The sequence below is a fragment of the Lepidochelys kempii genome, chromosome 9, assembly GCF_965140285.1.
Source record: "Lepidochelys kempii isolate rLepKem1 chromosome 9, rLepKem1.hap1, whole genome shotgun sequence".
NCBI lineage: Eukaryota > Metazoa > Chordata > Testudines > Cheloniidae > Lepidochelys > Lepidochelys kempii.
In genome coordinates, this window is record NC_136388.1 from 22,072,761 (window position 1) to 22,100,658 (window position 27,898).

The window sequence follows — 27,898 nt, forward strand, 5'->3', positions numbered from 1 at the left end:
TAAGCTAAAGAGCCCTGAACGGCCGTTTGCTGGAGGTGGTGTTAGTTTGAAAGTTGTGACCGTTCAAACGCAGCCACTCGCCTCAGCTTTCGTTTAGAACTGAACGTTCTGCGGCCGCCGGTTGGCTGCCGGGTCTCAGCGGCGCATGCGCGACACGGGTTGCGTTGCGTCTTTGCCTTCCTTCCTCTCCTCCTTCCCCGAGGGAGCCTCTGATAGGACGGGGGCGGGGGCGGGGTTTAGGGGCTAGTAGCGGGCTGGGAAACCTAGTAAGGAGGGTGTCAGTGGCTGCCTGAGGGGAATCTTGTGCGGGCGAGGTGAGTTTCCCTGCAAACCGTGGGGGGAGGGGCATGGGGAAGCCGAGCGGGGCTGGTGGACGGGGCTGTGTGGCCTGGCGTTTGTAAAGGGATTAACGGACGGGCAGGACTAAAGCACTGCGGATTGTGGGGCCCTTAAAGGGGAAGGCACTGGTCAGGCTGCGGGCAGTAGCCCCTACCCCCATTGCTCTAGCGGGGGCTAGCTAAAGACGGGCCTTAGACCGGGTACCTGTGCCCTGGCAGCGCGGTGTAATTGTCTGGTGAGGGTCAGCTGCCGCCCCTTCTTCTCCGGGTGCTGCTGGCCGGACTCCCGCGATGTGGTCTCCTGGCGCTGCAGGGCACGTCGCTTGCCCTCTCCGTGTCTGTGGGGATAATGGCTCCTTCATAGGAGGGTCTGGTGTAAAATGTCTGAATTAAAGTAACTTGTGCTAATAAACATGCTGAATGTTTATAAAGGTGTCTTGAGGTTTTTGTCTGGAAGGCGTTGTGTGCATTGAAAGTGTTTCTTGCTAAAGTTACAGTTGAACTGGGACAGAAAACCACAACTTCCGATGAAGTGAGCTGTAGCTCAGGAAAGCTTATGCTCAAATAAATTGGTTAGTCTCTAAGGTCACTAATACTCCTTTTCTTTTTGCTGGTAAGTGATACTTCTGCTGCCTCTACCCTTCACAGTGGGTATGTCCGGTTTCCCCTCCCTTTTTAATTACAAAAAGGATTTAATTGTACCTTATATTCCTGTAGTACTATTAATAAGAAAGTGCTTCAGAAACTACTGACCCCAGCAGTTCATTTGATGCTGCTGTGACAGCTCATATTGAGTAAGGGCAGTCAGGCTTTTTAGTAGTCCTCCTAAAATGCACCAGTTCTGAGGGGGAGAAGAGTTGTGGTTGAGAAGGGCTGATGGTTCCTAGTCAGTGTGTTTGGATCCTTTTCTTTCTTCAGCTGGAGCTACTGAGACCACTGGTTGGACAAGAAAGCTCAGGGAGTCAGGGTCTGCTGCTCTCCTCTGACTCCCAGGCCAGCTGATTGCTGAGCAGGTTGGAGCTAAGGGTTGTGCTCAGCACAGGCTCCAGCAGTGTGTTCTCCCCAAGCAGGAATATCCTTTGTGTGGAAAAAACTAGGACTTGTGGGGGACAAGATGGTTGAGGTCATATCGTTATTGGACCAACTTAAAAGATATTACTTCACCCATGTTGTGTCCCTAATATCCTAGGACTGACGTAGCTACAACAACACTGCATAGAATTAGAGGGGTCCTTATAAGGCTGCCTGATTCTGCACTATTTCCCAGAGATGAGGGATGTCCTGATTCTTATTTTCTACTATTCTATATTTGTATCTTTCAGCAAATTATGTCATTTCGTTATTCACCCCTTCTTCCAGGTTATTAATATAGACATTAAGCAGCAGGAGTTGGATTCACAAAAAGGACTTAGTTATTGCAGTGCTGAGCATTGCAATGCCTAAACCCCTAAGTACCCTGCCTTTCTGTGGAATTCACAGCCTTGAGGTAGGTGCCCAGGCATATAGGGAACAGTTGTGTGGTTAAGGCTATGTCTACGTTGTACTTTCATTGTTAAAACTTTTGTTGCTCAGGGGTGTGAAAAAACAAAAAACAATCCCGAATGACAAAAGTTTTAACGACGAAAAGTGCCAATGTGGCCCAGGGCCATCCTTAGGATTTATGGTGCCCTACGCAGTATTATTAAACTGATGCCCTTATGCTCCATTGAAAGTGGTCCCCAGCCGGCGCTGCTGACCTCAGTATGTCAAGGGGGCACAGCCATCACCCCCACCCACGGACCCTAAGAACCCCCCCCCCCCCCAATTGCTGACACACACTGAGCTTCCTATGCAGCAGATGCTGTGGCAGTGACTCAAGACAGGCTTCGTGCTGTCACATGGAGGCTGCATCTTGCCAGAGCCCTTGGCCCTCCTGCAGCCCCTAGCAACTCCTGGCTCACCACGAGCGTTTTGAAAAGACATACCAAGCAGTAATAACAGCAATAATACAAGAACGTGTGTGTGAGAGAGACTGTGTATGTGTGACTATGTGACAGAGTGTGTGTTGGGGAGTGTGAGACAGTCTGTATTGGGGGACTGTGACTCGTGAGAGGCAGAGTGTATGTGGGTGTGAGAGCCAGTCTGTGTGTGTTAGGGAAGTGTGAGAGACAGTGAGCGCACTGTCACTTTGAGCCCCGCCCCCCCAAACTCACATGGAAGTTTCACTCCTCTTGTCCTGGCGCCTGCTGGAGACCAAGCGGCGCAGGCAGTGTCCAGGGAGGAACTGTGCTCCGGGTGGTGGTGGGCTGGGTCTGCGCTGTCCTAGGCTCCCCAAGGCTGGGTCGGACTCTGCAGAGCTGGAGGCTGGGGCCCTCAGCTGGCTGGCTGAGGAGTGAGCAAGTGAGGGAAAGGGTGGGGAGAAGCCTGTCGGCCCAGCGCGGGGGAGAGGCCGGAAAAAAGAGGATTCCAGCTGTAGCCAGCAAGGGGAATGGTGCCCCAAATTTTCGGGTGCCCTACTCAGCCGCGTATGCCTAGAGATGGCCCTGGTGTGGCCTTCGTCAGCGGGAGCCACTCTCCTGTAGATGAAGCTACCGCCCCTCGTTAGGGGTGGTTTTATTTTGTCCTCAGGAGAGCTCTCTCCTGGCGACAAACAGTGGCTACACTGCTTATCTTACAGTTGCATGACTGCAGCAGCACAGCCATGCCATTGCAAGGTGCACAGTATAAACTTAGCCTAAGAAAGGAATTCAGAGAAGCCAGCAAGAAGGAAGCTGACTAAACTGGCCTGAAGTGAAAAGCAGAGGAGAAAGTGGGGCTTAAATACTGGATTTCCATTGATCTGGCCTTAGCTACCTGACTGAGAGGCTGGAGGGAGGTGGCTGTCTGTGCTCAGGATTCACAGCCATGGACTTTTTCTTGGAGTTAGGCATCTATCCCATATTAGCCTTGTTTTGGGGGTGTGGCAGGGAATAGTGAGAGAACACCACCCTATTATAGCCAATAGTACAGTGGTTAAGTCCCTTGCCTGGGAGTGGGGAGACTTGTCTTAACATCCCCACTCTGTTGGATTTGGAGCAGGGAGTGGAACCCAGGTTTCCCAGGAGAGTGCCCTCACCATCAGGCTATTAGGTATTCTCTGGTTGGCCTCCCTGAAATCTCTCATGTAGAAGCTGTTCCATTTTGTATACATATTTACTGTGTGATAGATACTTTCTTGCTATTTTTATGACTCTATAGCTCAGTGGTTAGAGCCCTCACCTGGGATGTGGACACTGGGCTATTGGGTACAATGGGGTGCACACACAGGGGAGATGATGCCCAGTCTGAGAATCCTCTTGGGGTTTAGGCATGAGCTAGGGCACCAAGTAGCTTGGCATCAGGATGTAGGCAGTTTTGTGCATGCCCACCAGCAGAAACTTACATGCCTATAGTGTAAGGTGGCAGCTGAGCAGTGGTTTTGTGAATGTCAGTGGTACCTAAATGTTGGATTTGTGTACATGAGGAGGTCAGTAGTGGCTTAAGTCCCTTGTGAATCTAGCCCTTGTCCTACCAGTACCCTGATTCCTGGGGTACCCACTAATGTATTTTGATTTCACTATCTCTTGCTTCATAGTTAGCAAGTTTCCTTAACAATATCTGGTGATGTACTCTTATCAGAAGGTCTTAGAAAAAGTCTAAATAACACTATATCCGCCAGTTCTACTTTGTTACTATTTTGTTAGTTGTTGAAACAATTTTAAAGTTCCACCTTCTTTGGTTAGCCCAGGACTCTAAATTCAAATTCTTATTTATTTATGGTAGCACCTATTATGTACTAAATACATTTCAAACACTGAAGAAAGATTGTGGCTTCTCTGCAGAGCTCACAATTTAAGGACACCCTTAAGGACACAATTTAAGGTTAAGGAAAGGAGACTAAGAACAAAAATAGTTTATACACAAGTTAATTTGATTCACTGGAAGCGATATGAACTGCTGGTGCTTGGCATCTTGCTGAAAAGTGGTATCACAAGTGATACCAGCACTGTGGGAAACTCTTTAAGGCAAAGCTCCACTAGTTTTAATGAATGTGAAATAGGGAATATGTTGTTAAGAGATGAGACTGAGAATAGGCTTTTTGAGAATAGGCTTTATTACCTTTTTGCTTGAAGTGACCTGAAAATGAATATGACCATCTGTTTGCTCCTTTATCCCCTTGCTTTTTACAACAGAAATGCAGGTCTTCCCTATCCTGAAAGATTGTATGGCCTTATCTACACTAGGAATAGTTTTGAAAACTTTCTTACTGTGCCTAACATTAATTCAGAGGATCATAGAAATTTATGGCTGGAAGGGACCTCCAATAGTCACAAAGTCCAGCCTCCTGCACTGAGGCAGGAACAAGTAAACCTAGACAAGTGTTTGTCTGACTTATTCTTAAAAACCTCCAATGATGACAGTTCCACAACTTCCCTTGGAAGCCTATTCCAGAGTTTAACTATCCTTGTAGTTAGACAGTTTTTCCTAATATCTAACCTAAATCTCCCTTGCTGCAGATTAAGCCCAGTATTTCTTGCTCTACCTTCAGTGGACATGGAGAACAATTGATCACAGACCTTTTTATACAACCCGTCAACTTATTGGAAGACTGTTATCAGATCCTCCCTCACTACACATGCCCACATGTAATCTTTCTTCATAGGTCAGGTTTTCTAAACCTTTGATCATTTTTGTTGCTCTCCTCTGGACTCTCCAATTTATCCATATCTTTCCTAAAGTGTGGCAGTCAGAATTGAACACTGTACTCCATCAGACCAAGTAGTAATAGAGAACTTTAACTACCCAGGCAGCCATTGGAAAAGTAATATGATCAAACAAAATTTAAAATAAGTTCTTGGAATATATTAGGAACAACTTTTTTATTACAGAAATTGGAGGAAGAAACTGGGGCAAAGCCATTTTAGACTTAATTTGGATCAAAAGAGAAGAATTGGTAGTAAACCTGAAGGTGGAAGACAATTTAGGTGAAAGTGATCATGACATGATAGATTTCATGATCCTAAGGTAAGGAAGGAGTCAGAGCAGCAGAATAAGGACAATGGACTTCAAAAAAGCAGACTTTAACAAACTCAGAGAACTGGTAGGTAAGGTCCCAAAAGAAGAAAATCTAAGGAAAAAAGGAGTTCAGGAGTATTGACGGTTTCTCAAGGAGATAATATTAAAAGCAAAACTGCAAACTATCCCAATGCTAAGGAAAGATAAGAATAGTAAGATGCCAATATGGCTAGATCAGGAGCTCTTTAACGACCTGAAAATCAAAAAGGAGTCCTACAAAATGTGGAAACATGGATGAATTGTTAAGGAGGAGTACAAAAGAATAGCATAAGCATGTATGGGGCAAAATCAGAAAGGCTAAGGCACAAAATGAGTTTACAGCTAGCAAGCGACATAAAAGGCAATAGGAAGAGGTTCTTTAAATACATTAGGAGGAAGAGACAGATGAAGGAAAGTGTAGGTCCTCTAATTAGCAGGGAAGGAGAGCTAATAACTGATTACTTCAAGAAGTTTCAGAGTAACAGCCATGTTAGTCTGTATTCGCAAAAAGAAAAGGAGTACTTGTGGCACCTTAGAGACTAACCAATTTATTTGAGCATAAGCTTTCGTGGGCTACAGCTCACTTCATTGGATCCGATGAAGTGAGCTGTAGCTCACGAAAGCTTATGCTCAAATAAATTGGTTAGTCTCTAAGGTGCCACAAGTACTCCTTTTCTTTTTACTTCAAGAAGGCTAAGGTGTTTAATACCTATTTTGTTTCAGCTGCACTAAAAAGGCTAATGGAACTAGATACTTCACACAATTAATATCTACAAGGGGGAAGGAACATAAGCCAAAATAGGGAAAGAACCAGCTAAAGAATATTAGATAACTTAAATGTATTCAAATCAGCAAGACTTGATGAAATGCATTGTAGGGCACATAAGGAACTAACTGAAGTATCTCAGAAATATACTGAAACAAATTATTAAAAAATCAATTTGTAAGCACCTAAAAGGAAAATAGGATTACAAGGAATAGCCAGCATGGATTTATCAAGAACAAATCATGCCAAACCAACCTAATTTCCTTTTCTTAACAGAGTTACTAGCTTGGTGCATAGAGGGGAAGCAGCAGACGTGATATATTTAAATTTTAGTAAGGTTTTTGGCACCGTTCCATGTAACATTCTCATAAGCAAACTAGGGAAATGGCATCTACAGGAAATTACTGTAAACTGGGGCCACAACTGATTGCAAGAGAGTACTCAGAATAGTTATCAGTGTTTTGCTGTCAAACTGGAAGGGTATGTCCCTGCAGGGGGGTCAGTTCTGGATCCAGTACTAGTCAATATTATCATTAATGACTTGGGTAATGGAGTGGAGAATATGCTGATAACATTTGCAGATGACACCAAGGTGGAAGGAGTTGCAAAGGACAGGATTAGAATTCAAAATGACGTTAATGAATTGAGTTGAACAAGATGAAAGTCAATAAAGTCCAGAATACTTCACTTTGGAAGGAGAAATCAAATGCACAACTATAAAATGGGGAATAACTAGCTAGGTGGTAGTACTGCTGAAAAGGATGGGGTTATAATAGATCGCAAATTGAATATGAGTCAACAGCGTGATCCTGTTGCAAAAAAGGATAATATTCTGGGGTGTATTAACAGGAGTCTTGTACATAAGACACAGGGAGGTAATTGTCCCCATATACTCGGCACTGGCAACCCTATCATTCAGGTGAACTGCTGTTAGCAACATAGGGTCCCTTAATGAAGGGAGACTGCTGGTAACCTATATTACAGACACCAGTTCAGCTGAACGGTGAAAAACTTTTGAATATATTCCTAACACAGATGTAAGAGAGAGAAGATTGAGGTAATATTTTTTTATTGGACCAGCTTTTGTTGGTGAGAGGGACAAGCTTTCAAGCTACACAGAGCTCTTCCTCTGGGGAAGGTACTCAGAATGTCACAGCTAAATACAAGGTCGAAGGGATAGTTTAGCACAGGTAGATAGCACATATTCTAAGCCAGCGGTTCCCAACCTTTCCAGACTACTGTATCCCTTTCAGGAATCTGATTTGTCTTGCCTACCCCAAGTTTCACCCCCCCTTAAAAATACTTGCCTACAAAATCAGACATAAAAATACAAAAGTGTTACAGCACACTGTTACTGAAAAATTGCTTACTTTCTCATTTTTACCATATAATTATATAATAAATTGACTGGAATATAAATATTGTACTTACATTTCAGTGTGATACTTGAGCCTGTTTTTTCACTTTTGAGTCTTGTCTGATGCCCAAGCCCTGCCACCTGGGGCTGAAGTATGTAACTTAGTTTCGTGTGAGCCCCCTGTGGTGTGAGGCCCTGGGCAGTTGCCCTGTTTGTCACCCGTTAATGCCAGCCCTGCACTTGTGACCCCCTAAACCTGTCCTATGGACCTCCCCCCGCAGGGGCTGCAACCTCCAGGTTGAGCAACGCTGATCTAGATGAGTTGAGTGCTCCCTGGAAGACCTCTGAGTATCCGTGGGGTACACGTACACCTGCTTGTGAACCACTGTTCTAAGCGGCCATTCAAGATGAAGTGGCCTATTAACCCCTGTAGTCATAGGACAAAAACACTGGTTAATGGATTACAGATTGTTGTAATAAACCATAAATCCAGTGTCTTTACTAAGACCATGATTTTTAGTGTCTAGCAAACTTATGAATTTAAGCTCACAGGCTTGTCTTTTGAAAGTGTTGTGCAGGTTTCCTTTGAGGATGAGGACTGATAAGTCAGATTTAGAGTGATTGCTTTGTGAAAAGTTTTCACCCACAGGTGATTTTATCTTTTATCATTTTCCTGTATGAGTTCATTGGAGAGCATAGTGATGGTCTGTTTTCACCCACATAGGACAGTTGCCAACTTTCATGCGATAAATAAGCACCCTGACTTTCACAATAAGCGAAAATCAAGGTAACCCCATTTCAAAACAAGCCAATCCCTAAGAACCTCAAAATTCTATGTGACTAGATCCCCCGGCGCGCAGTCTGGAACTGTGGTGGGCCCATTGTGCACCCCCTAACTCTCTTCCCCCCTTGCCCCGGCTTGCTGGGAGCCGATAAAAAAAAAAAAAAAAAAAAAAAAAAGAAGCAACAAGCTACAGGCCAAAAACTAGCCAACAAGCAACTCACAAGCTAATTAAGATAAAATCAAGCCCAATTTCTGCGTGTTTTTGGTGGGTTTGGCATGTCTGCCACATAGTTGTTGTTGGGGCATTTAGTGCACAGGATGAGATACAGCACATTACTCCCTGGGGAATTCTGTGCCACTGCACAATGCAGAACATTAATTGTGTGCAGAATTTCATTTTTTCCAGCAGAATTGGCACTGGCTGCTGCTAGGGGCTACTGGCTTTGGGAGAGCCCAGCTCCCCAGCTTGCTATGTGGGAGGCACAGGTGGGCTGCTGTTCCTGAGTTTGCCAGCCCTGCTTGGTCACATGGTGCTGCAAAGCCTCCTCCCTGTGTGGCAGTTGCTGGAGCCAGGGAGAGGCAGGAGAAATAGATGGCATCTGCAGGAAGGAACTCCTGCTTTCTGGGAGGGGAAACTGAGCGTAAGGGGGGAGCCTACCGGGGAGGTGTGATTCGAGGTGTTCTGGGGGTGATCGAGCCCCCCACCATCAACAAGTATGGGTTGTCTCTGCCTGGTGGGACAGTAACAAAGCTGCGTGGAACGGAGCCTGCAGCTGGGCTCTTGGGGGAACGGGAGGAGGTGTGGGTGTCTGGACTGGGGTGGGGGGACCCTGTACAGCCCACTCCAGCACCACCCAAATACTCTCTTCCAGTACACACACACCCCTCCAGCATCCCCAAATGCCCCCTCCCAGTACACACACCCTCTAGTGCCCCAAATACCCCCTCCAATACCCCCCCCCAGCTTCTCCTCCTGGTAGTATCCTCTATTTGGGAACTTGAAATATGGTAATCATATGGGGGCAAAACAAAAAAATGAGAATCGACTAAAAGACTGGAGGGGCAGAGTTTTGTCCCAAGATGTGCCCAGCTGGCACACGTGACACACCCAGACTGAGGTGCCCGACAGAAGCATAACAGAGAAACAGGAACTGGGTTGTCATAGGAGTTTCTTTAACTCTACTCCTGGTGGAATCTTTTTTGTCGTCTGTATTGTTACAGACATACTTCCTGACAGATATTTTGAAATAAATTACCAAAATAATTGAAGCTGTTGTGATTATATTGTATTATTTTGACAAATAAGGTATACAGAATTTTAAAATATTGTGTACAGAATTTTTAATTTTTTGGCACAGAATTTCCTCGGGAGTAACACATATTGTGATATTGTGACCAGATCCTAGTGGGGAGCTAGTTATGATCACTCAGTCAGGGTGAACTGCAAAGAATGGGGCAGACAATCTGCATAAAGATGGTGGACATTCCAGTACTGATATTTACCAAGCCAGTATAAAACAGCTTCTTTTATTACCTTACTGGTTACTCAGAAGTCCAAACAACACAGTTCTCTTAAGGTGATCCAGCCTCAGGCCTCCATCCAGCTATCCACATCAAATATGATGAACGTTTCTGTAAATCTTATTTCATCATTTAAAATAAAAGGTTCCACCAATCCCAAAGGATCGGACACGTTACCTGCCAGATTATTGAATATTCCAGATCTTACCCAAATGTATGCTACAGCCAATTCTTAATAACTAAACTTTATTAAAAAACAAAAGAGAGATGGTATGGTTAAAAGATCAATATACATACAGACATGAGCTCAGTTCATTTAGGTGCAGATTCATAGTGGAGATCGTGAGCTTTGTAGTTGCAAAAAGTTCTTTTAGAAATAGTTCATAGGTTATAGTCCAATGCCCAAATATCATATTCAGGGCGTACCAGCATAACTGGGACCTCAGTCTTGTGACTCAAACTTCCTCTGATAGCCTAAGCAGATCTGAGATGACAGAATCAGGACCCAAGGATCTTTCATACAATTTCATGTCTTTTGACAAGTTGGGAGTTCAAAAGGTAATTAGCATGACTTTGAAGGAGGTCCATCACCGGTACTTAGCTATAGAATTAACAAGGCAATTTGCTTGTTCCTCCACCATTCACAGATTATTTGCTATACATTTCAGAGAGAGATCCCATGTTTACAATTCATTTAAAAATAGGATGTTCTTTTGACCTCTGAATTATCAGAATACATAGTCATAGCATAGACAGGGAGTGTTGATTACATTTTTGACCCTACCCATACATATGTAAATACACAAAAACACAAACATTATCTCCGCACATGTCTTTTGAGGGTTATTTATTTGGCAGGATATTTAACCCTTTCTAGCCATGCGTCACAAGGACTCATGGGCCTTGAAAGGTGTGTTGTGGCCGGTGTTGATCATTATAGCAGTGGAGATAAGTCTGGAAGTTTTGCATCTGTTGTTCTGACAGGGTCTGGTGCCACTTTGAGTTGGTGGGTCCTGGTCTGTCAGGAGCTTGTTTCTGATGATGAGCTTGGAGAGGTTGGGGGGGGGGTTGTTTGAGGGCCAGAAGAGGGGGTTCAGGAAAGATTTCTTTCAGGATAGGGTCACCATCAAATACAGGTTGTAGTTGTTTGATACCCCACATAGGTTCCAGTGTAGGGTGGTAGGTGACAACTGTGTGGTTGGAGAGGGTTTTATTTCTGTATTTAAGCAGGTTTTCTCAGGGTATTTGGGTGGCCCATTTAATGATGCAATCTTCTTCTTTGGTGGAGTGTCCTTATTTTATGAAGACAGTTTTGAGTGGCTTGAGATGTATATTCTAGACATTCTCCTGAGAGCATATTCTGTGGTATCTGAGTGCTTGGCTGTAGATAACAGATTTCTTGGTGTGTTTGGGGTGGTTCCTTAATCACCACACCTACCTTCATAGATCCAGTATACTATTTAGTCATGGAAGTCATGGATTCCGTGACTTTACTGGACCTCCGTGACTTCTTTGGCTTCAGCTGTCAGCTGCTGAAGGTCAGCTATTATCAGCAGGAGAAAAAAAACTTTTGTAGTGATAATCAGGATGGCCCACTTCAAACAGTTGACAAGACAGTGTGAGTAACAGTAGGGGGAAAATTAGCATGGGGAAATAGTTTTTAGTTTGTGTAGTGACTCATCCACTCCCAGTCTTTATTCAAGCTTAATTTAATGGTGTCTAGTTTGCAGATTTATTCCAGTTCTGCAGTTTCTCATTGGAGTCTGTTTTTGAAGTTTTTTTTGTTGAAGAATTGTGACTTTTAGGTCTGTAATTGAGTGTCCAGGGAGGTTGAAGTGTTCTCCAACTGGTTTTTGAATGTTATAATTCTTGACGTCTGATTTATTTCCATTTATTCTTTTGCATAGAGACTATTCGGTTTGGCCAATGTACATGGCAGAGGTGCATTGCTGGCACATGATGGCCTATATCACATTGGTAGATGTGCAGGTGAATGAGCCTCTGATAGGACCTAATCACATCAGCCACACTATGATGGTGTTCCTTGAATAGATATGTGGACAGAGTTGGCAACTGGCTTTGTTGCAAGGATAGGTTCCTGGGTTAGTGTTTTTGTTGTATGGTATATGGTTGCTGGTGAGTATTTGCTTCAGGTTGGGGGGCTGTGTGTAAGCGAGGACTGGCCTGAGTCAAACTGAATTTTTGGATCTCAGAGAACTGGATGAAGTGTTCTTCCAGAACTAGATGAGGTGTTCTGGATAAGCTACTCCGGGGGAAATTCTGCACACAATATTTTAAAATTCTGCATATTTCATCAAAATAACACAATATAATCATGTCTGTTTCAATTATTTTGGTAATTTATTTCAAAATACCTTTCAGCAAGTATGTTTGTAACAATACAGACAACAAAAAATGATTCAGGAAATGTTTTTTGACAAATAGATTCCTTAGTAAGCATACAGAACTTTGAGTAATAATTAATTTACAGTACAGAAATGTATTTCCCACACACCCCAGAAGCAGTCCAAAGGCTTGGGGGAGTCAGGAATAATGCAGAAGCTGAGGGTAAGGGAAGTAATTGCTGGGAAGGAGCCTGGGAGTGAACCTGGAGGGTTGTTTGGGTGTGGGAGGGAAAAGTATGGAACTGTTTTTTGGGGGGAAGAATTATTAGGGGGTTGTGGATCATTCCTCATGCAGACCCTGATTGAACCCTAGTCTCTCCCGTTCAATTAGGCACATCTGCGCCTGTCCCCCATGCAGCCACCCGTTGTCCCTATATGTCCCTGCATCCCCACCAATGTTCCCTCTAATTTTTTCCATCCATGTGTGGAATAAATTTTGTTTTAGGCACATACCTCGGTGCACATGTGAAACAAAACCTAGATATAATACATATTTTTAAAAAGTTACCATAGGGATAATTACTCCAGCCAGGACAGGTTAGGCATTTTAGAGCTCGCTACTCAAAGAATTACATTTAAGTGTAAGAGAAATAAAAATTATGAAATGCATAGACCAGTCAAAACACTAAAATAACACTTTGAAAGAATAAAATTACAGAGAATATATATGCATTGCAGGAAGTACCAAGAAGTAACAATAATAATAATAATACAAGTATGTGTTAGGAGGTGAGTGTGTGTGACACAGAGAAAGTGTGTGTGTGTGTGAGACACGTGGCTGGGAAAAGCTGTTTGCTGTCTCTTTAAGATACTCCCTGAAAGCTCTCCTGCTGTGTCCTGAGTCCTGTTGTCTCCCCTCCCCCATTCTGCGGAGATGGGAGGGGAGAGAGAGAGAGAGAGAGAGAGAGTGTGTGTGTATGACAGAGACTGTGAGCTGGCTGCTGGGGAAATCTCAGAAATAGTGCACTGTCTCCCTAAGAAAGGCACTGAGACACTCGGCACTCAGACCGCAGCAGATCCGAGTCCTCCTGAGCCAGCCTGTCCCCTCGGCCCTGTTCTGCGGAGATGGGGTGCCGGGGCAGGGGTAGGAGGACACCCTGACATCAGCACCTTTCTCCCTCCTTCACTTCCCCCCTCCCTCCGCTCTGCACTTCCAGCAGGAGGGTCCCAGGAGCAGCTGCAGGACTGAGGGACATGGGGGGAGGGTCACCTGAACACATGCTGCTGGCTGTGCACACTCTGATATCATATGTGGTGTGCCACGCGAGGCTCCGGATGCGATCCCTGCAGCAATGGCTAGCGACGGTCTACTCCCAGTCCAGGAACCACCTGGAGAAGGTTGTCACCATCTCTGTGACAGTACTTACCACGCTGCAATGGTGAACTGACCCCGGAAAAGTCCTGGAAGGAGTTCCCTTCATCAGCGCTCCTCACTCAGTCAAGTTGGTTTAGGATGCCTCGGATCAGGGACGCACCTCGGCACCCTCTAGACCCAAGGTATGTGGTTCCCAGAGGAGTCAATGCTACACATAAATGTCAAAGAGCTTAGGGCAGTGCACGGAGCATGTGTGGTCTTCTACCTTACCTGTCGGTCAGAGTGGCCAGAGTCCTCACGGACAACACAGCCTCAATGTTCTACATCAATAGGCAAAGCGGAGCGTGATCTTCAGCCCTTTGCCAAGAGGCACTCCGTCTCTGGGACTTCTGCATCAATCATGGAATCCATCTAGAAGTGTGTCACCTTCTGGGGGCCAGGAACATGCTAGCAGATCACCTAAGCAGGGACTTCTTCTCTCACCACGAGTGGGTGCTCCACCTGAAGGTAGCCGGCATGATCTTCCAAAGGTGGGGAACTCCCCAAGTCTCTTTCATCTATCAAGGTCCACTTGGCTGCTATTTCGGCCTTCCATCCTTTGTTCCAAGGCAGGTTGGTCTTCGCTTACATGATGGTGCGATTTTTAAAAGGTCTGGAGTGACTCTACCCTCAGCTCTGTGACCCAGGGGACTTAAATCTCATACTTTTGAGGCTCCCCGGCTTCCTCTTCAAACCATTGAGGTCTGTTTCTGGTAGCAATAGCATCTGCCTGTAGGAGCTCTGAGATTATGGCGCTTACCTCAGAGCCGACCTAGATGGTGTTCTACAAGGACAAGGTCTGGCTGCGGCTGCATCTAACCTTTCTGCCCGAGGTAGTTTCACAGTTTCATGCCAGCCAGGACACAAGATGAGCGTAGATTACACTCTCTGGATGTCAGGAGAGCGTTAGCCTTCTACCTCGAAAGAACTAAGCCGTTCCATAAGTCGACACAGCTGTTCATCACGGTAGCAGACAGAATGAAGGGCTGTCCAGTGTCCACCCAAAGAATTTCATCCACCTGCATCTGTTTCCGCTATGAAAAGGCGAATGTGCCTTCACTGGCGATTGTGACTGCCCATTCAACTAGGGAGCAAGCCTCATTGGTAGCTTTCCTGGCCAAGGTGCCAATCCAGGATATCTGCAGGGCTGCTACCTGGTCATCCATTCACGTTCCACTACGTGACTACCCAGCAGGCCTGGGATGATGTTGGCTTCAGCAGAGCAGTATTGCAAGCTGCACAACCGTGAACACTGGGCCCACCTCCAGCAATACTGCTTGTGAGTCACCTAGAACAGAATAGACATGAGCAAGCACTCGAAGCTGTAGCTCACGAAAGCTCATGCTCAAATAAATTGGCATCCGATGAAGTGAGCTGTAGCTCACGAAAGCTCATGCTCAAATAAATTGGTTAGTCTCTAAGGTGCCACAAGTACTCCTTTTCTTCACTCGAAGAAGAAAAATCAGTCACCTGCCTTTCGTAACTGTTGTTCTTCAAGATGTATTGCTCACGTCCATTCCATTACCCGCCCTCCTGCCCCTCTGTTGGAATTGCTGGGAAGAAGGAACTGAAAGGGCGTAGGGCCAGTGGTGCCTAATATACCAACGCATGAGCGCAGCACTCCAGAGGATGCCTCTGCTGGCCCTACAGATACCACTAAGGCAAAAATCTCTGACTATGCGCATGGGCGCGCACACAGGTAGAATGGAATGGACATGAGCAACACATAAGAACAACGGTTACGAAAGGTAGATAACCCGTTTTTTCTTTAGAACATTTTATTGTCCATAAATACTAAAAAATAAAAGAATAAAAATTGTCTATTTGCAATATTTTTTTTCTTGTGTGACTTTTAAATTCTTCAATCCTTTATGTCTTACCTTCAATATACTTCCATGTACATTTCAATCATTATCAGGCAATTTGGGCCTTTATAGGGCAAATATTAATGAAGTTATGGACAAGAACCCTTCGTTGGTATATAGTCAAAATTGGTAGCTTTGGATGTGCCATAACAGAAAACTGCAGGGTTTCTTGCAAAGAATACTTAACACAAAGGTGTCAGGGTACTAGCTGTATAAATCTGCAGAGATTAAATAATGACCCTCTTGCTGGAATGAACACAATAATGTTCCTAACTATACAGCCCAGTAAGCATCTTGCTTATTTTTTGCTAACTCCCTTCCTGGAACTTGTTTGTCTTTCCCATCCCCTTTTCTTGGATCTTTTGGGCTCTCCTCTGATTTCTCTCTCCCCGCACCTCACCTCTTTACTTCAGCCCCTTGATGTCCAAACTTAACTACTCCTGCAGTTCCTTAACATTGCTGTCAGGAGCAGAGTGAAACTGAATATAGACATTACCTTTTGCTTCCTCAGTGTCTATAGAGGAAAGGCTCTGTGCAAGAGCAACTCAGACATGATCCTCAACTGTTGAGTCCTGGGAAAGCAAGCAGTACAGGAGAATTTTAAAAATGCATGATACCTTTGCCAAATGTCAGCACCAATTTCTTGGATAGTCTTTTGAAGTGTCTGACTGTAGTGACAGGAAAGATGGAGAAATTCATTCTCATATCTACCAGAGTTCTCCTTCATAGAACCCTTGAACAGTGGAATGTTGTGCTAGGGGATGTGCGTGCACGCCTAACTTGCAAGGTTCTGTAGCCATGTGACCACACTCTGTAGTGTTGATCTGTGATGGCAGTACATGCTGAAAACAAAAGTTACTGTGGTAAATCCTTTTTTAAGTTTGTGAAACCTATTCACTAATAAGCAACTGCCAACACACTAAATCTCTGTTGCCTGGGAAACGTTCCAGGGTGTTTCTGTGGTAATGGGAATTTGGCTCCCTCTGGCTAGTAGCTGTATGGTTCTTGAGTTATGAAACAGTTTTGTCCTGAACTGAACACAGACCTACAGGTTGGTTGCACTTTTTACTTTTTTAGCTTGTAGCTATGAACAAACTAGGAAGAAACGTATTTGCTGGTGGTAGATGCTGTTTGTTTTCTGTATGTATTCTTTTTCATAGTTTGAGATGATTCACAACAGTGCTAACAGCTTTCTTGTAAATTCATTAATTGTTTGATTTTTCTTATGGTGAGGACACATAATATTTTGCAGTTTCAAACTAATTTCCTGAAGATAAAATTAATCTGCATATGTCATAAAGAGAACAGGCCACAATGATTTTTTTGAATGAAAGGATGTCCCTTGACAATTTTTTTCTTGATGTATAAGATATAGGTGTGTGGTTAAAATGATTTATCTTTATTTATTTATTTTTAAATTCAGGGCTATGTGCTAAATCTGTTAATTCATAATAACTACCCTGTTTACTTAAATATTACAATATGAATAGAAGTAAACAGACTTAGTAGTTTTAAATCAGTATTTTAGTTAATTTGAAATACAAGTCCCAAAATACTCATGAATCTGACATTTTTGAATGGTTTATTTTATGTGTCTTTACTCTGAGAATTAATTGAGTTAACTAAAAGCACTGGTTTGAGACAGGTGGTGTTGGCAGGTTCCTCACCCAGCTCTGCCAAAGGATCTTAATTTTCACCTGCAATATTATTGATGTTGAAATAAAAATAACAGTACATATGAAATCAAAAATATTTCATAAACATGAGTGCCCAACAAATACAGCCCACTGTAGACTTGCTGATTTGAAGCTGTATCAACGAAGTAACAAAGGCTGTCATTCTCCAATACAAACAGGTATTCCTCAGTCTTTAAATAATGTTGTATTAGTATAATTCTGATTATTTATCACCAAAATGCAATGGTAAATGATCTGACTCACAATATCTTTGGAACAAGAACAAGAAAGAAAAACACACCTCCTCCCCAACACCAGTCTTGAAGCTTTTGAATAGAGAAGCTGTTTTTTCCTCAAGTCACATACATGAAATAAACCACCACATGTCAGACATCATAGATGTCAACTGATCAATTACACATGTTATGCAAATACAGTAATTACCACTACAAAACCAGCTGCAAGTCATGATACAATAAAAAGACTAGAAACACATTTGAATAAAACACAATTAAATTAACCGAATTCCTGATTAGCTATCATCCTAATTAAACAAATAGCCATAAAAAGGGAAAGTTAAAGGAGATTTGTGCAGGTGCAGCAGTCCACCAGCATGTTATCAATTACAGAATTGGAGCCTAGTAGGAGTTGTGATTCAGAATAAAGATTAGGTAAAGTGCTTTTTATAATGCAGCAAAATCTAAATAATTGAACTACAGAATCAATTAAAGGGACGAGTCAAAAGTGCTGCAGTGATCAGTGTTAACATTAATTTTCCTAATAAAACAATCACAAAGAAGCAGAATAACTTGTTAGAAAAGTTAGTGTTAATGTGATCATTTGTGACGTAAGTGTGATTTCACTAAATTGGCTGAAAGGAAAAATGAAACATGTAAATGGTCTGAAATGGAATTTAGATTAAGCCTAAATTTGTGGTGTAACAAAAGGATGTAAAAAGCAAACAAAAGAAACACGATCTTATGATGAGTGACCCTTTAAACACAGTACTTGTAAATTAGAATCTATTATGTGCACCAGAACATTTTAATACGTTTAATCAATTCAGTAATGTTATAGGAGAACAATATGATGTTACTCCTGGGGAAGTTCTGCACCAAAAAATTAAAAATTCTGCACACAATATTTTAAAATTCTGCATATTTTATTTGTCAGAATAGCAAAATATAATCGGAGCAGTTTCAATTATTTTGGTCATTTATTTAAAAATATCTGTTAGCAAGTATATCTGTAACAATACAAAACAACAAAAAAGATTCAGGAAATGTTTTTTGACAAATAGATTCCTTACTAGGCATATTAATACAGAATTCTGAGTAATAATTCATTTAAACTACCGTATTTCCCGCACTCCTCAGAAGCAGTGCAAAGGGAGTCAGGGATAATGGAGGAGCTGAGGGAGAGAGAAGTAAATTGCTGGGAAGGAGACTTGGTGTGAACTTGGAGGGTTGTTGGGTACGAGTGGAAAAAGTATGGAACAGGGTTTTTTTGCAGGGGAGGGAATGGGGAGGGATTGTTAGGGAGCTTCCCCCATGCAGACCCTGGCTGACCACTAGCCTCTCCCATTCAGTCAGGCACATCTGCCCCTGTCCCCTTGTGTTCCTGCACCCCCATGTGTCCTTGCACCCCCTGTCCCTTTGTATCTCTCCAGCCACCCCCTGTCCCTTTGTATCTCTCCAGCCACCCCCTGTCCCTTTGTATCTCTGCACCCCTCCCCCATCACTATGTGGCCCTGCACCTCCCTCCCCACAGTGGCCCTGTGCCTCCACTCCCATTCAGCCCCTGCCCCAGTCTGTCCTCCCCCAGTAGCGCTTATGTGCCCCGTCTGACTTCCCTAGTACTGCACGCTGTCTGTTTCCCCATGGCCCCTGTCTCCTAACCTGGTCCACTGTGAAGAAGGCAGGCTCTCTTTCTTCCTTAGCTGGTGGGGAGCTGCTGTTTTGGGCTATCGCAACAGCACCCTCTGGTGGGCAAAAGGCAGAACTGCAGCAACATTTTGGCAGACGTTTTTTCTGTGCAAAAGTTAAAAATATGTGGGGCTTGTTAATTATGTGCACACGCAGCAGCACAGAATTTCCCCAGGAGTAATGATGTAGTAGAATTAAATCTGGGTTTATGTAAGGTATTATAATTCAGGAAAGCCCTAAATATTTTAAAGCAATAATCTAAATAAAGATAATGCAATCACTGGGAAATTAGAAGCTATTAAACAATGTGCTTGGCAATAGTTCGCAGCCATGGACATTTACAATTATATTTTATTAGCAGCCAGGGATTATACCCTATGTTTTGCAGGAGAGCTAATTTTCATAGCTTTGACCCATCTCCCTTCTATTCACAATTATGCAACTTCCCTGTGCTGACTACGATTGCTTACATTAGAAAAGTATGTTTATAACTATCTTTTAATGTAATTAGTGTTCTGTTTTTTTAAAAAAGTTAGTGGCTATCAGGGAGATTTCCAAAACACTTAACGGATTTAGAAGCATAAAGTACTAATGACTTTATTGACTAGTTCTTTTTTCACCTGGATTTTATTTCCCACTTGGTTGCTTTGATCCCACTGGTGGTGCCAGTCCCTCCTGTTTCCTCTCCTCCTGTCATGTTTTAGCAACCTTCAGTAAGCTCCTAATTTTCAGCTTTGCCATACAGAACAAGTTGGAAAAGAGAGGTTACTTACTTTACAGTAACGAGTTCTTCAAGATGTGTGGTACTTCAGGGTATTCACTGAGGATGTGTATGCACCTAAGATTTGAAGATTCTTCATTAGCTGCATCGATAGTCTGTACCCATGGCTCTGAATTCAGAGCATAAGGGGCGATGAGGACCAACTGGCACTCCAGTTCCTACTCCAGGAAGGATCCTGAGCAGAGGGGGAGGAGAGAAAGTAATGGAATACCCATAGGGACTACACATCTCAAATAACTCAAGTTATGGTAAGGAAGCAACCTTTCTCTTCCTTTAAATAGTGGTCTCTGTGTGTATTCATTGTGAGTAACTTAAAGGAGGAGGATGGGAGGAGCTATGTTTTACCTCAGATACTGCAGGACTGCTGTGCCCCAGGATGCATCTGCACCAGGGTGTAATGTCTAGTAAAGGTGTGTACTGAACACTATGTTGCTGCTCTACAGATTTCTATGAGTGGTGTACCCTGGAGAGAAGTGACAGAGGTGGCTTGTGCTCTGGTCAAATGGGCCTTCATGCCTTGATGTGGGGGAAGAGTTTCCACTTGTTCACAACAAAGCAGAATGTAGCCTGAAATCAATTTCTGGAATTTTTGCAGTGAGATTGCTTTCCTCTTTCATCTGGTCAACAACAGAAACAAATAATCTCAGGGATTTCCTTTACAGGTAGAAAGCCATAGCTCTGTGGACATCTAGAGAATGGAGCATCTTGTCCTCTTTGGTGATATGAGATTTTGCATAGAAGACAGATATATGTATGGATAGATTCAGATGGAATTTGGAGAGAACCTTTGGAATGAATTTGGGATATAATTTCAGTTTAACTTATCTTTATGGAACACTGTCTGCCACAAGTGCCCCAAATTTACCTAATTCTTCAGGCCATGGTGTTAGCCATCAGGACAGCCACTTTCATAGATAGATGGAGAAGAGAGCATGAGGCCAAAGTTTCAAATAATGAATTCATAAGTGCGGACAGACCAGATTAAGTTCCCAGTTAGGAGCTGGTTTTGATACCAGAGGAAAGGCTCTGATGAGACCCTTAAAAAAAAATCTCAAAGTCATAGGGTGGGTGAAGATTGAGCAGTTTTCTTCTCTTTACTGAGGATGGAGTGGACTTCCTCTGAGTATGACCTCTCTAGGTTTGTTGTCAGTCCAAATATCAGGCTGTGAGGTGAAGGGGTGTGTTGGTCGGTCTAGCCTTCATTTTGAGTGGGAAGCAGCTGTAACCATATACGAAGATGAGAGGTCATTTGGAGGATTCTGATGACCCAAAACTGTCTCAGCTACAAAGGGGCAACTAGGATTACTGTCGCTTTGTCCTGCTTGATCTTATTAAGGACATGAGGTTAGAGGGGGATGAGTGGGAAAGCATACATTTCTGCTGCAGTGTACTCTCTGGTATTTCTTGGAAGGTTCAGTGGCCTTCTGATGGTAAAATGGCTGATGAGAAGGATGTTGTCTGTATGAAGGTAGTTTGGAGTACTTCTTCCGAGGTGCTGGGGTGTGTGCCCCAAGGACTTGTGGGTTGCCCAGGAGTCTTTGAGGGTGTGTAACAACTCACCAGTTGCCATGGAGTGGGAAGCTATGTCAGCTGCATCTAATGCTGACTGGAGGAACAATCAGTTATCAGCTTATCCTTCATCAAAAATAGCCGGAAATTGAGGCCTGAGTTCCTACAGAAGCTAGTTAGCAAACTCAAACAATTTATTTTAGTGAATAAAGTAATATTTAGACATCAGTGCCAATTCATTATATGAAATTATAGGTTGGTGGAAGAGAAACTTTCTTCCAAGGCCCTCCAATTTTCTGGCATCCTTGTTGGAAGGAGTAGATCTAGGCTGGTGGAGTCTGTTGAATTCAGTGACTGCCTGGACCACTAAGGAATTTGGGGCAGGATGGGAAAACAAATACTGTGCTCTTTAGATGGAACAAAGTATCTTTTCTCCATCTTTTTCAGAATGAAGGCGTGGAGGGCTGGATTGTGCCAAATTGTCTTGGCTGGTTCCAATATGGTTAGTTGACTGGAAGTGCCTACTTGCTATGTTCTAGAGGATGTCCAGCAGCTTGAGGATAGGGTCCTGAACTTCCTCCAGGGGACTCTGGAGAGCCCCTGCAATCTTCCTCAGGAGGTTCTGAAATTTTATGTGATCATCAGGTGGCAATGGTGAGGCCAGTGCAACTGCCTCATTAGGAGATGAGGACAAGAGAGCTGCAGGTGGATTGACTGGACATGGTTGCTTGGGCTGTTCCTCCTCATAGCACTCCTGAGGGGGCTGAAGCTCTTCTCTGGAAGGTGATCTCTAACTCCTGCTCAGATCTCTTGAAGTCAGGAGATCTATAGTATGGATTCCAAGTGCCCCAGTAGGTCCAATATGTGGGCTCTTACGGTTACAGAGATGGTGCCCTCTGTACCCTTATGAGTTTGGTGAGGGTACCATTGGTTCTACACCTGATAGTTTATTTTATGAGAGTGAAAGGGTGCCCAGGAGACTCTGGAACCTCTGTTGGGGGTAATCTTGCTTCTCACACTGGTTTGAAGACCCACTACATTGGCCTCAAACCTGCTGGAGGAGCATGAGACTTTGGATTCTAGAGGTGAAGCTGTTGGTACCACATCTCATGATACTGTGGCTGGTAGATAGGACCAGTGAATAGCACAGTGACTATGTAGCCCCTCTGGGAATGATCAGTTCTGAGAGTATTGTCAGTATAAACTGGGTATAGTATAGTCTGGGTCAGTATAAACTGCTAGGTCATGGAGGATGGTATAACCAGGTTTAGCAGATGGAGAGTGAGAGGGACTTCAGTCTCTAGGCAGAATCATCAGTGCAGAGTTGTGTTGATCTTCAATATCACCTGCTGTGTGTTGGGACCACTGAGTCCTCCTCCTTGTGGTGTGGTACTGCCGGTACATTCAGTGATTGATTCTTTTTCTCCCTTGGCGGTGCTCTGGTTGGTCCTTCCCACTCTCCCACCCCCCGTACAGGCAGTGGTTTTGGAGTATACTTGGTTCTCAATGCCCCCAGTACTGACCCTTGCTCCTTGTGAGCTTCAGACATGCCCATACTGGGGTGCGGACTCTCACCTGTCTGACTGGGAGGGATTTCTCCTGCTTCTTATGAGGATACTTCTTTACTCTCCTCTCATCTCTGCCTAGTAGAGTCCCCATAGGACGAGGGAATGTCAAGTCTGGAGGGGCACTACTTCGTGGTTCCTATGTACAGGGGGGTTAGAAGGTCCAGGATCAGACTGGGGCCTCATGGAATGCTCCATCATGTCTTCAGAGTTGGCATTTGAATGTTTGTTGTATATGAGGTGGAAAAGAACCTGGAGGGAACATGATCCTCCCCTGGCAATATAAGCAGGAGTCATGGGGATCACTGACTGGGAAGACCCAGGGACAGGCTATGCAGCACTTGAAGCCCAGGGATCTTGGGCATACTAGGTTCCCCCGAACTGTGAGAGCAATTGGGTTGGGGGAACCCCTAATCCCAAAATTGCCATCTAACTATATGTTAAAACTAACGACCCAAATATAAAGTTATTTACCATAAAAAAAATGATTAGGAAGGCAGGAACACTAGGACAGCTTCAGACACTGAGGAATAACAGCTAAAGTACCAGTTTAGCAGCTGGGACCTTGGTTGATAAATTCCATGTTACTGTAGGCTGGTCATTAAAATTGTAATTTATTTTAAACCAGTTCATTATATATAAACTAAATTGTATAAATGGACTATTTTTTGTTGTTGTTATAGGAAATGCATCATTTTGAGGAGGAATTAACTTGTTCCATTTGCTATAGTATATTTGAAGACCCACGTGTACTACCATGTTCTCACACATTTTGTAGAAATTGTCTGGAAAGCATTCTCCAGCTATCAAGCAACTTTTCCATATGGAGACCACTAAGACTTCCACTGAAGTGTCCCAACTGTAGAAGTATTGTTGAAATTCCTCCATCTGGTACTGAGTCATTACCTATCAACTTTGCATTAAAGGCTATCATTGACAAATATCAGCAAGAAGACCACCCAGATGTTGCAACATGTAGTGAACATTATAGGCAGCCATTAAACGTTTATTGTCTTTTGGATAGAAAATTAGTGTGTGGCCATTGTCTTACAATAGGTAAACATCATGGTCATCCCATAGATGACCTTCAGAGTGCCTACATGAAAGAAAAGGAGACTCCTGGGAAACTCCTTGAGCAATTAACTGATGAACATTGGACTAATGTATGTTTCCTCATTGAAAAGTTGGAAGAACAGAAATCTTATTGTGAAAACATTGTTCAAGATGATAAGAAAGCTGTATTGCAATATTTTAAGAAACTTAATGACACACTGGAGCATAAAAAGCAAGCTTTGCTAGCTGCTTTGGATGAAGTTAATGCTCACATTTCTGAAGAATATGCACCACTCGTTGAAAACATGAAAAGAATCAGAGAAGAACAGCTTGATTTAATGTCACTGAACACATCTGTTCAAGAAGAGGAGTCTCCACTTCTTTTCCTTGAAAAGGTTGATGATGTGCGCCAACGCATAAAAGCTTTGAAACAAAAGCAACTACCAGATATCAAACCTGTTGAAGTTTATCCACGAATAGGACAGCTATTGAAGGATGTGTGGTCCAAAACTGAAATTGGTCAGATTAACAAGATCCTCACTCCAAAAATAAAGCTGATTTCAAAAGGGAAGGTATGCCACAAAGGCAGTGAGAAGGAAAGAGGACAGTCTAAGGAATTGCTCCAGTCTATAAACCCTCTAACAGTGATGTTAATTTCTATGACGATAGTGATAATTATGATTTCATTTACTAAACCTGTATTGTCAGTTGTAAATGAAGTAACTTTGATCTATATTTCAGACATCTTGCAGTTTGTTTATCAAGATCTATGCAACAACTTGCAGGCAGTAATGGAAATGCTATGCCATACATCTAATTTACTGATGGAATTCATGGGGAGAATTGTTTCTTTTTCTTTCTGAGTATCTGAAATACTGAGATTAGCAGTTAGGATAATTATAGGAATTGTTGTTATGTCTGAACTCTTGTACAAGGCTTTTTTTTTTAGTTTTTATCTAAATGCTATTGAAATAATAGATCCTTTACAAAAAATTTAAACTGGTTCTCTAGATTAATTAGTCCCAGAATCCGTACACCGGATCACCCCCATCTGCAGAAATATGTGAAGGACAAGACTGAAGAGTGTGTGGGGCAGGGTTCTCAATACCCCAATTTTCCCCTTATCTTTTCCTGTCCTTTGCCCCCACTACCCTGCCCATTTCTGAATCTCTGCTTTTTGCTGATTATCGTTCAACTCAATGAGAGCTGGATGGTAATTCCTCCTAAAGTAGTATGTACCACTCTTCAGTTGCATGTAAGGGGTCACAGTCAAATACATTGCTACTTCATCAGTTGCCCATACTAATTTGTAATGTAGGAGAGCCTAAAGATACTAAACATACATCTCCAGGAAAAAAATCAAGAACAAGTCAGAACTGATGCATATTATCTCTAAGAAAGCCATAAGTTCACAGATTCCAACCTAGGAAAGGCAGTTTCCAACAGACTGTAACTACTTCTCAAGCATCTACTACCCAGTCCGTTCTTTAAACTAATTTTTTAGGTAGGGTGTGGCTAAAAGTACCACAGAATTAAATATGGGAAGAGAAGACAAATCCTAGAGTTTCAGACATTAAAACTGAGCTGGGTAAATCAGTGTTGAGCCAGTCATTGGCTCCAGTGTAGAAAAAGTGTATATTATAAGTATTTGTATATTGCATTTTAGTAGACCTACTACACTATCTACAGTGAAACCATTTTTTGGTCATTAAATCATTTATGAAATGACTGGGGTTCATCCTGTTGGCTCCAGGCTGTTAGTTGGATCATATTGCTTCAAGTTTCCTTATGTACATCATGCATAAGTGATCTTGTATCTTTCAAGTAGATGCGGGTGCTACTCTAAAACTTTTGGGATAATATTCCTTGGTAAAATGTAAAAGTACAGTCCCGAAAAGTGCTGAATGTGTGCTGCTTTACTAAATGACATAAATATGCAAGCAAGAAATTCTAGTTAAGATATGGGGTGAAATCCTGCACTGTAGTAAATGGCAGAACACCCACAGACTTCACTGGGGCCAGGATTTCATCTTATTTATTTATTTTTTAAAGAAAAAGCTGTAAAAAATAATGTGAAAATGCAGTGTAAATGTCTTCTTAAATATTACTGCACATACATTTAATTTGAAATGTAGTCTACTTTACTCTGAAACAAAAATGTTGACACCCTTCCTCTATAATCAAATTAAGTGTAGTATATTCCATTAGTTAAAATACAAGGGACTGATTATGTCCCCACTGAAGTTAATTTTTAATAGGTTGATTGATTTACACTTAACAGTGAAGATTTCCCAGTAGCATGAGTCTTTGGATTGATGCTATGGGAATAACTCCGCACACATGAGCTCCAAATGGTAGGTTAATTTTGATGCCAGTTCTTCTTTTTTAAAAAAAAAAAAAAATTTAAAAATACTGTTTGCAACATATCAACAAATGTGTTTTTAGTTTTTTTAAAAAAGTTCATTTAAACGCAACATGCCCGCTTAAACTAAGCGATTAGCATTCATGTAGCACTTCACATTTTAAAAGCCTTATTTAAAAAAAAACATACATATTCAAGGCATGATCCTGCAAAATGCCAAGAACCTTCAATTCCCATTCACTTCAGTGGGAGTTGAGGATGGTCAGCATCTCACAGTATCAAACCCCAAGTTAAAGCATTAGTAGTCTTAACTGTCAGTGTTGGGCATGTTCAACACCAACCAGGATTGGGCCCTTGATCCTGTAAAGTGGTATTTTAAGCGATCGTTCTTGTACCATACAAACCAGGCTCTACATACCAACTAGCAATTTGTGCACTCAATTTTAAAACTCAGGCCCAAAATGTAGAGTTTAAAAAAATCCAACACACAATGTAATACTTAGAAGTGTTTGTGATTATTTTATAAAAGAAATTATAATAGTATATCTTTGTTTAGAGCTGGAAATGCCTCTGTAACAGAGTTTACAATCTGAACAAAGTAGCAGTATGTTAGGTCAGGAAAATGGAAAGTAAAACTAATTTTTTTCATTGTTCAGCCAGAAAGTAATGGAAATAAGCAGCCAGCATAAAGAGGAATCCAATCAATTTTATGCAGAGGTGTGTTTCTAAAAAGTTACATTTGAGGTAAGGCTAGCAATGGGTAGAAACTTCTGTTTTGGATGGGAAGTGGGGGGGTTTGGATCACTGCATATTAAGCACAGTTCTGTATTAAAGTATACAAATTCATCTAATCTCAATATATGGAGGATTTTCTTAATTCCCATTAATACTAAGGGCCAGTTTTTAAAGGTATTTAGGCATCTAATGATACAGATAGGCACCAAGTGGAATTTTCAAAAGTACCTAGGCGCCTAATTTCAATGACCCTAAGTGTCTGTTTGGATCTCTTCTCTCAGAATGTCTTGTATATTAGTTTCCTGATGTTTTAAATATTTTACAAATATGTTTATAATTCAATTTTACTTTTCCAGATGACATGGATTATTTAGAAAATGTCATTGTAACATTTGATTTTAAAAAAATTCAGAATCTATATTTATTGATGTACTGGATATTTTAATAAATCTATCTAAAAACATATTATGTTGGGGAAGTGGGTACCTCTTATTCTCTCACCCCATGTAACCACCTTTAATTCAACACCAAACTGGAATGGTGGGTTGAACTGATGTCATGAGAGATGGAAGAAGTTACTCACCTTGCACAATAATGATGTTTTTCAAGATGTATCCCCCATAGATGTATCACTGTAGGTGTGTCCACGTCCCTGCACTACTGATTGGAGAACTTTGGTAGCAGTGTCCATGCAGCCCACGCGTGCAACCCTCCTCAGTTCTTTCTTGATTGCCCCGGGCTAGAGACGGAGCTATAGCTGTCTGTTCACTGATTGTTAATTCTTTTAGAATTGCTAGTTTTTAGCTTCCCTCAAAGCTTTTTCTTTGTTACTCTGTTTGTATTTTATTTG

General features: G+C 42.5%; 1 protein-coding gene across 2 annotated transcripts; it reads left to right on the top strand.

The window, feature by feature from the left end:
- The first annotated feature begins 239 nt into the window (after nucleotides 1-239).
- Nucleotides 240-27,898, top strand: TRIM59 (tripartite motif containing 59). Of its 2 annotated transcripts, none has more exons than XM_073359531.1 (2): nucleotides 240-314; nucleotides 23,582-27,898. In XM_073359531.1, exon 2 carries the CDS (start codon nucleotides 23,585-23,587, stop codon nucleotides 24,812-24,814), a length of 1,230 nt encoding a protein of 409 aa, XP_073215632.1. In that variant the 5' UTR covers nucleotides 240-314; nucleotides 23,582-23,584; the 3' UTR covers nucleotides 24,815-27,898. The 2 variants fall into 2 exon arrangements, with proteins under 2 accessions (XP_073215632.1, XP_073215631.2); XM_073359530.2 differs by lacking the exon at nucleotides 240-314 and adding an exon at nucleotides 21,418-21,835.

Bases quoted from the DNA above. Each gene is read 5' to 3' on its own strand.
- TRIM59 (XM_073359530.2), top strand. From the start codon at position 21,719: ATGGGAAAACAAATACTGTGCTCTTTAGATGGAACAAAGTATCTTTTC. The intron at 21,836-23,581 runs GTTAGTTGACTG...TTGTTGTTATAG, and splicing joins TCTTGGCTGGTTCCAATATG to GAAATGCATCATTTTGAGGA.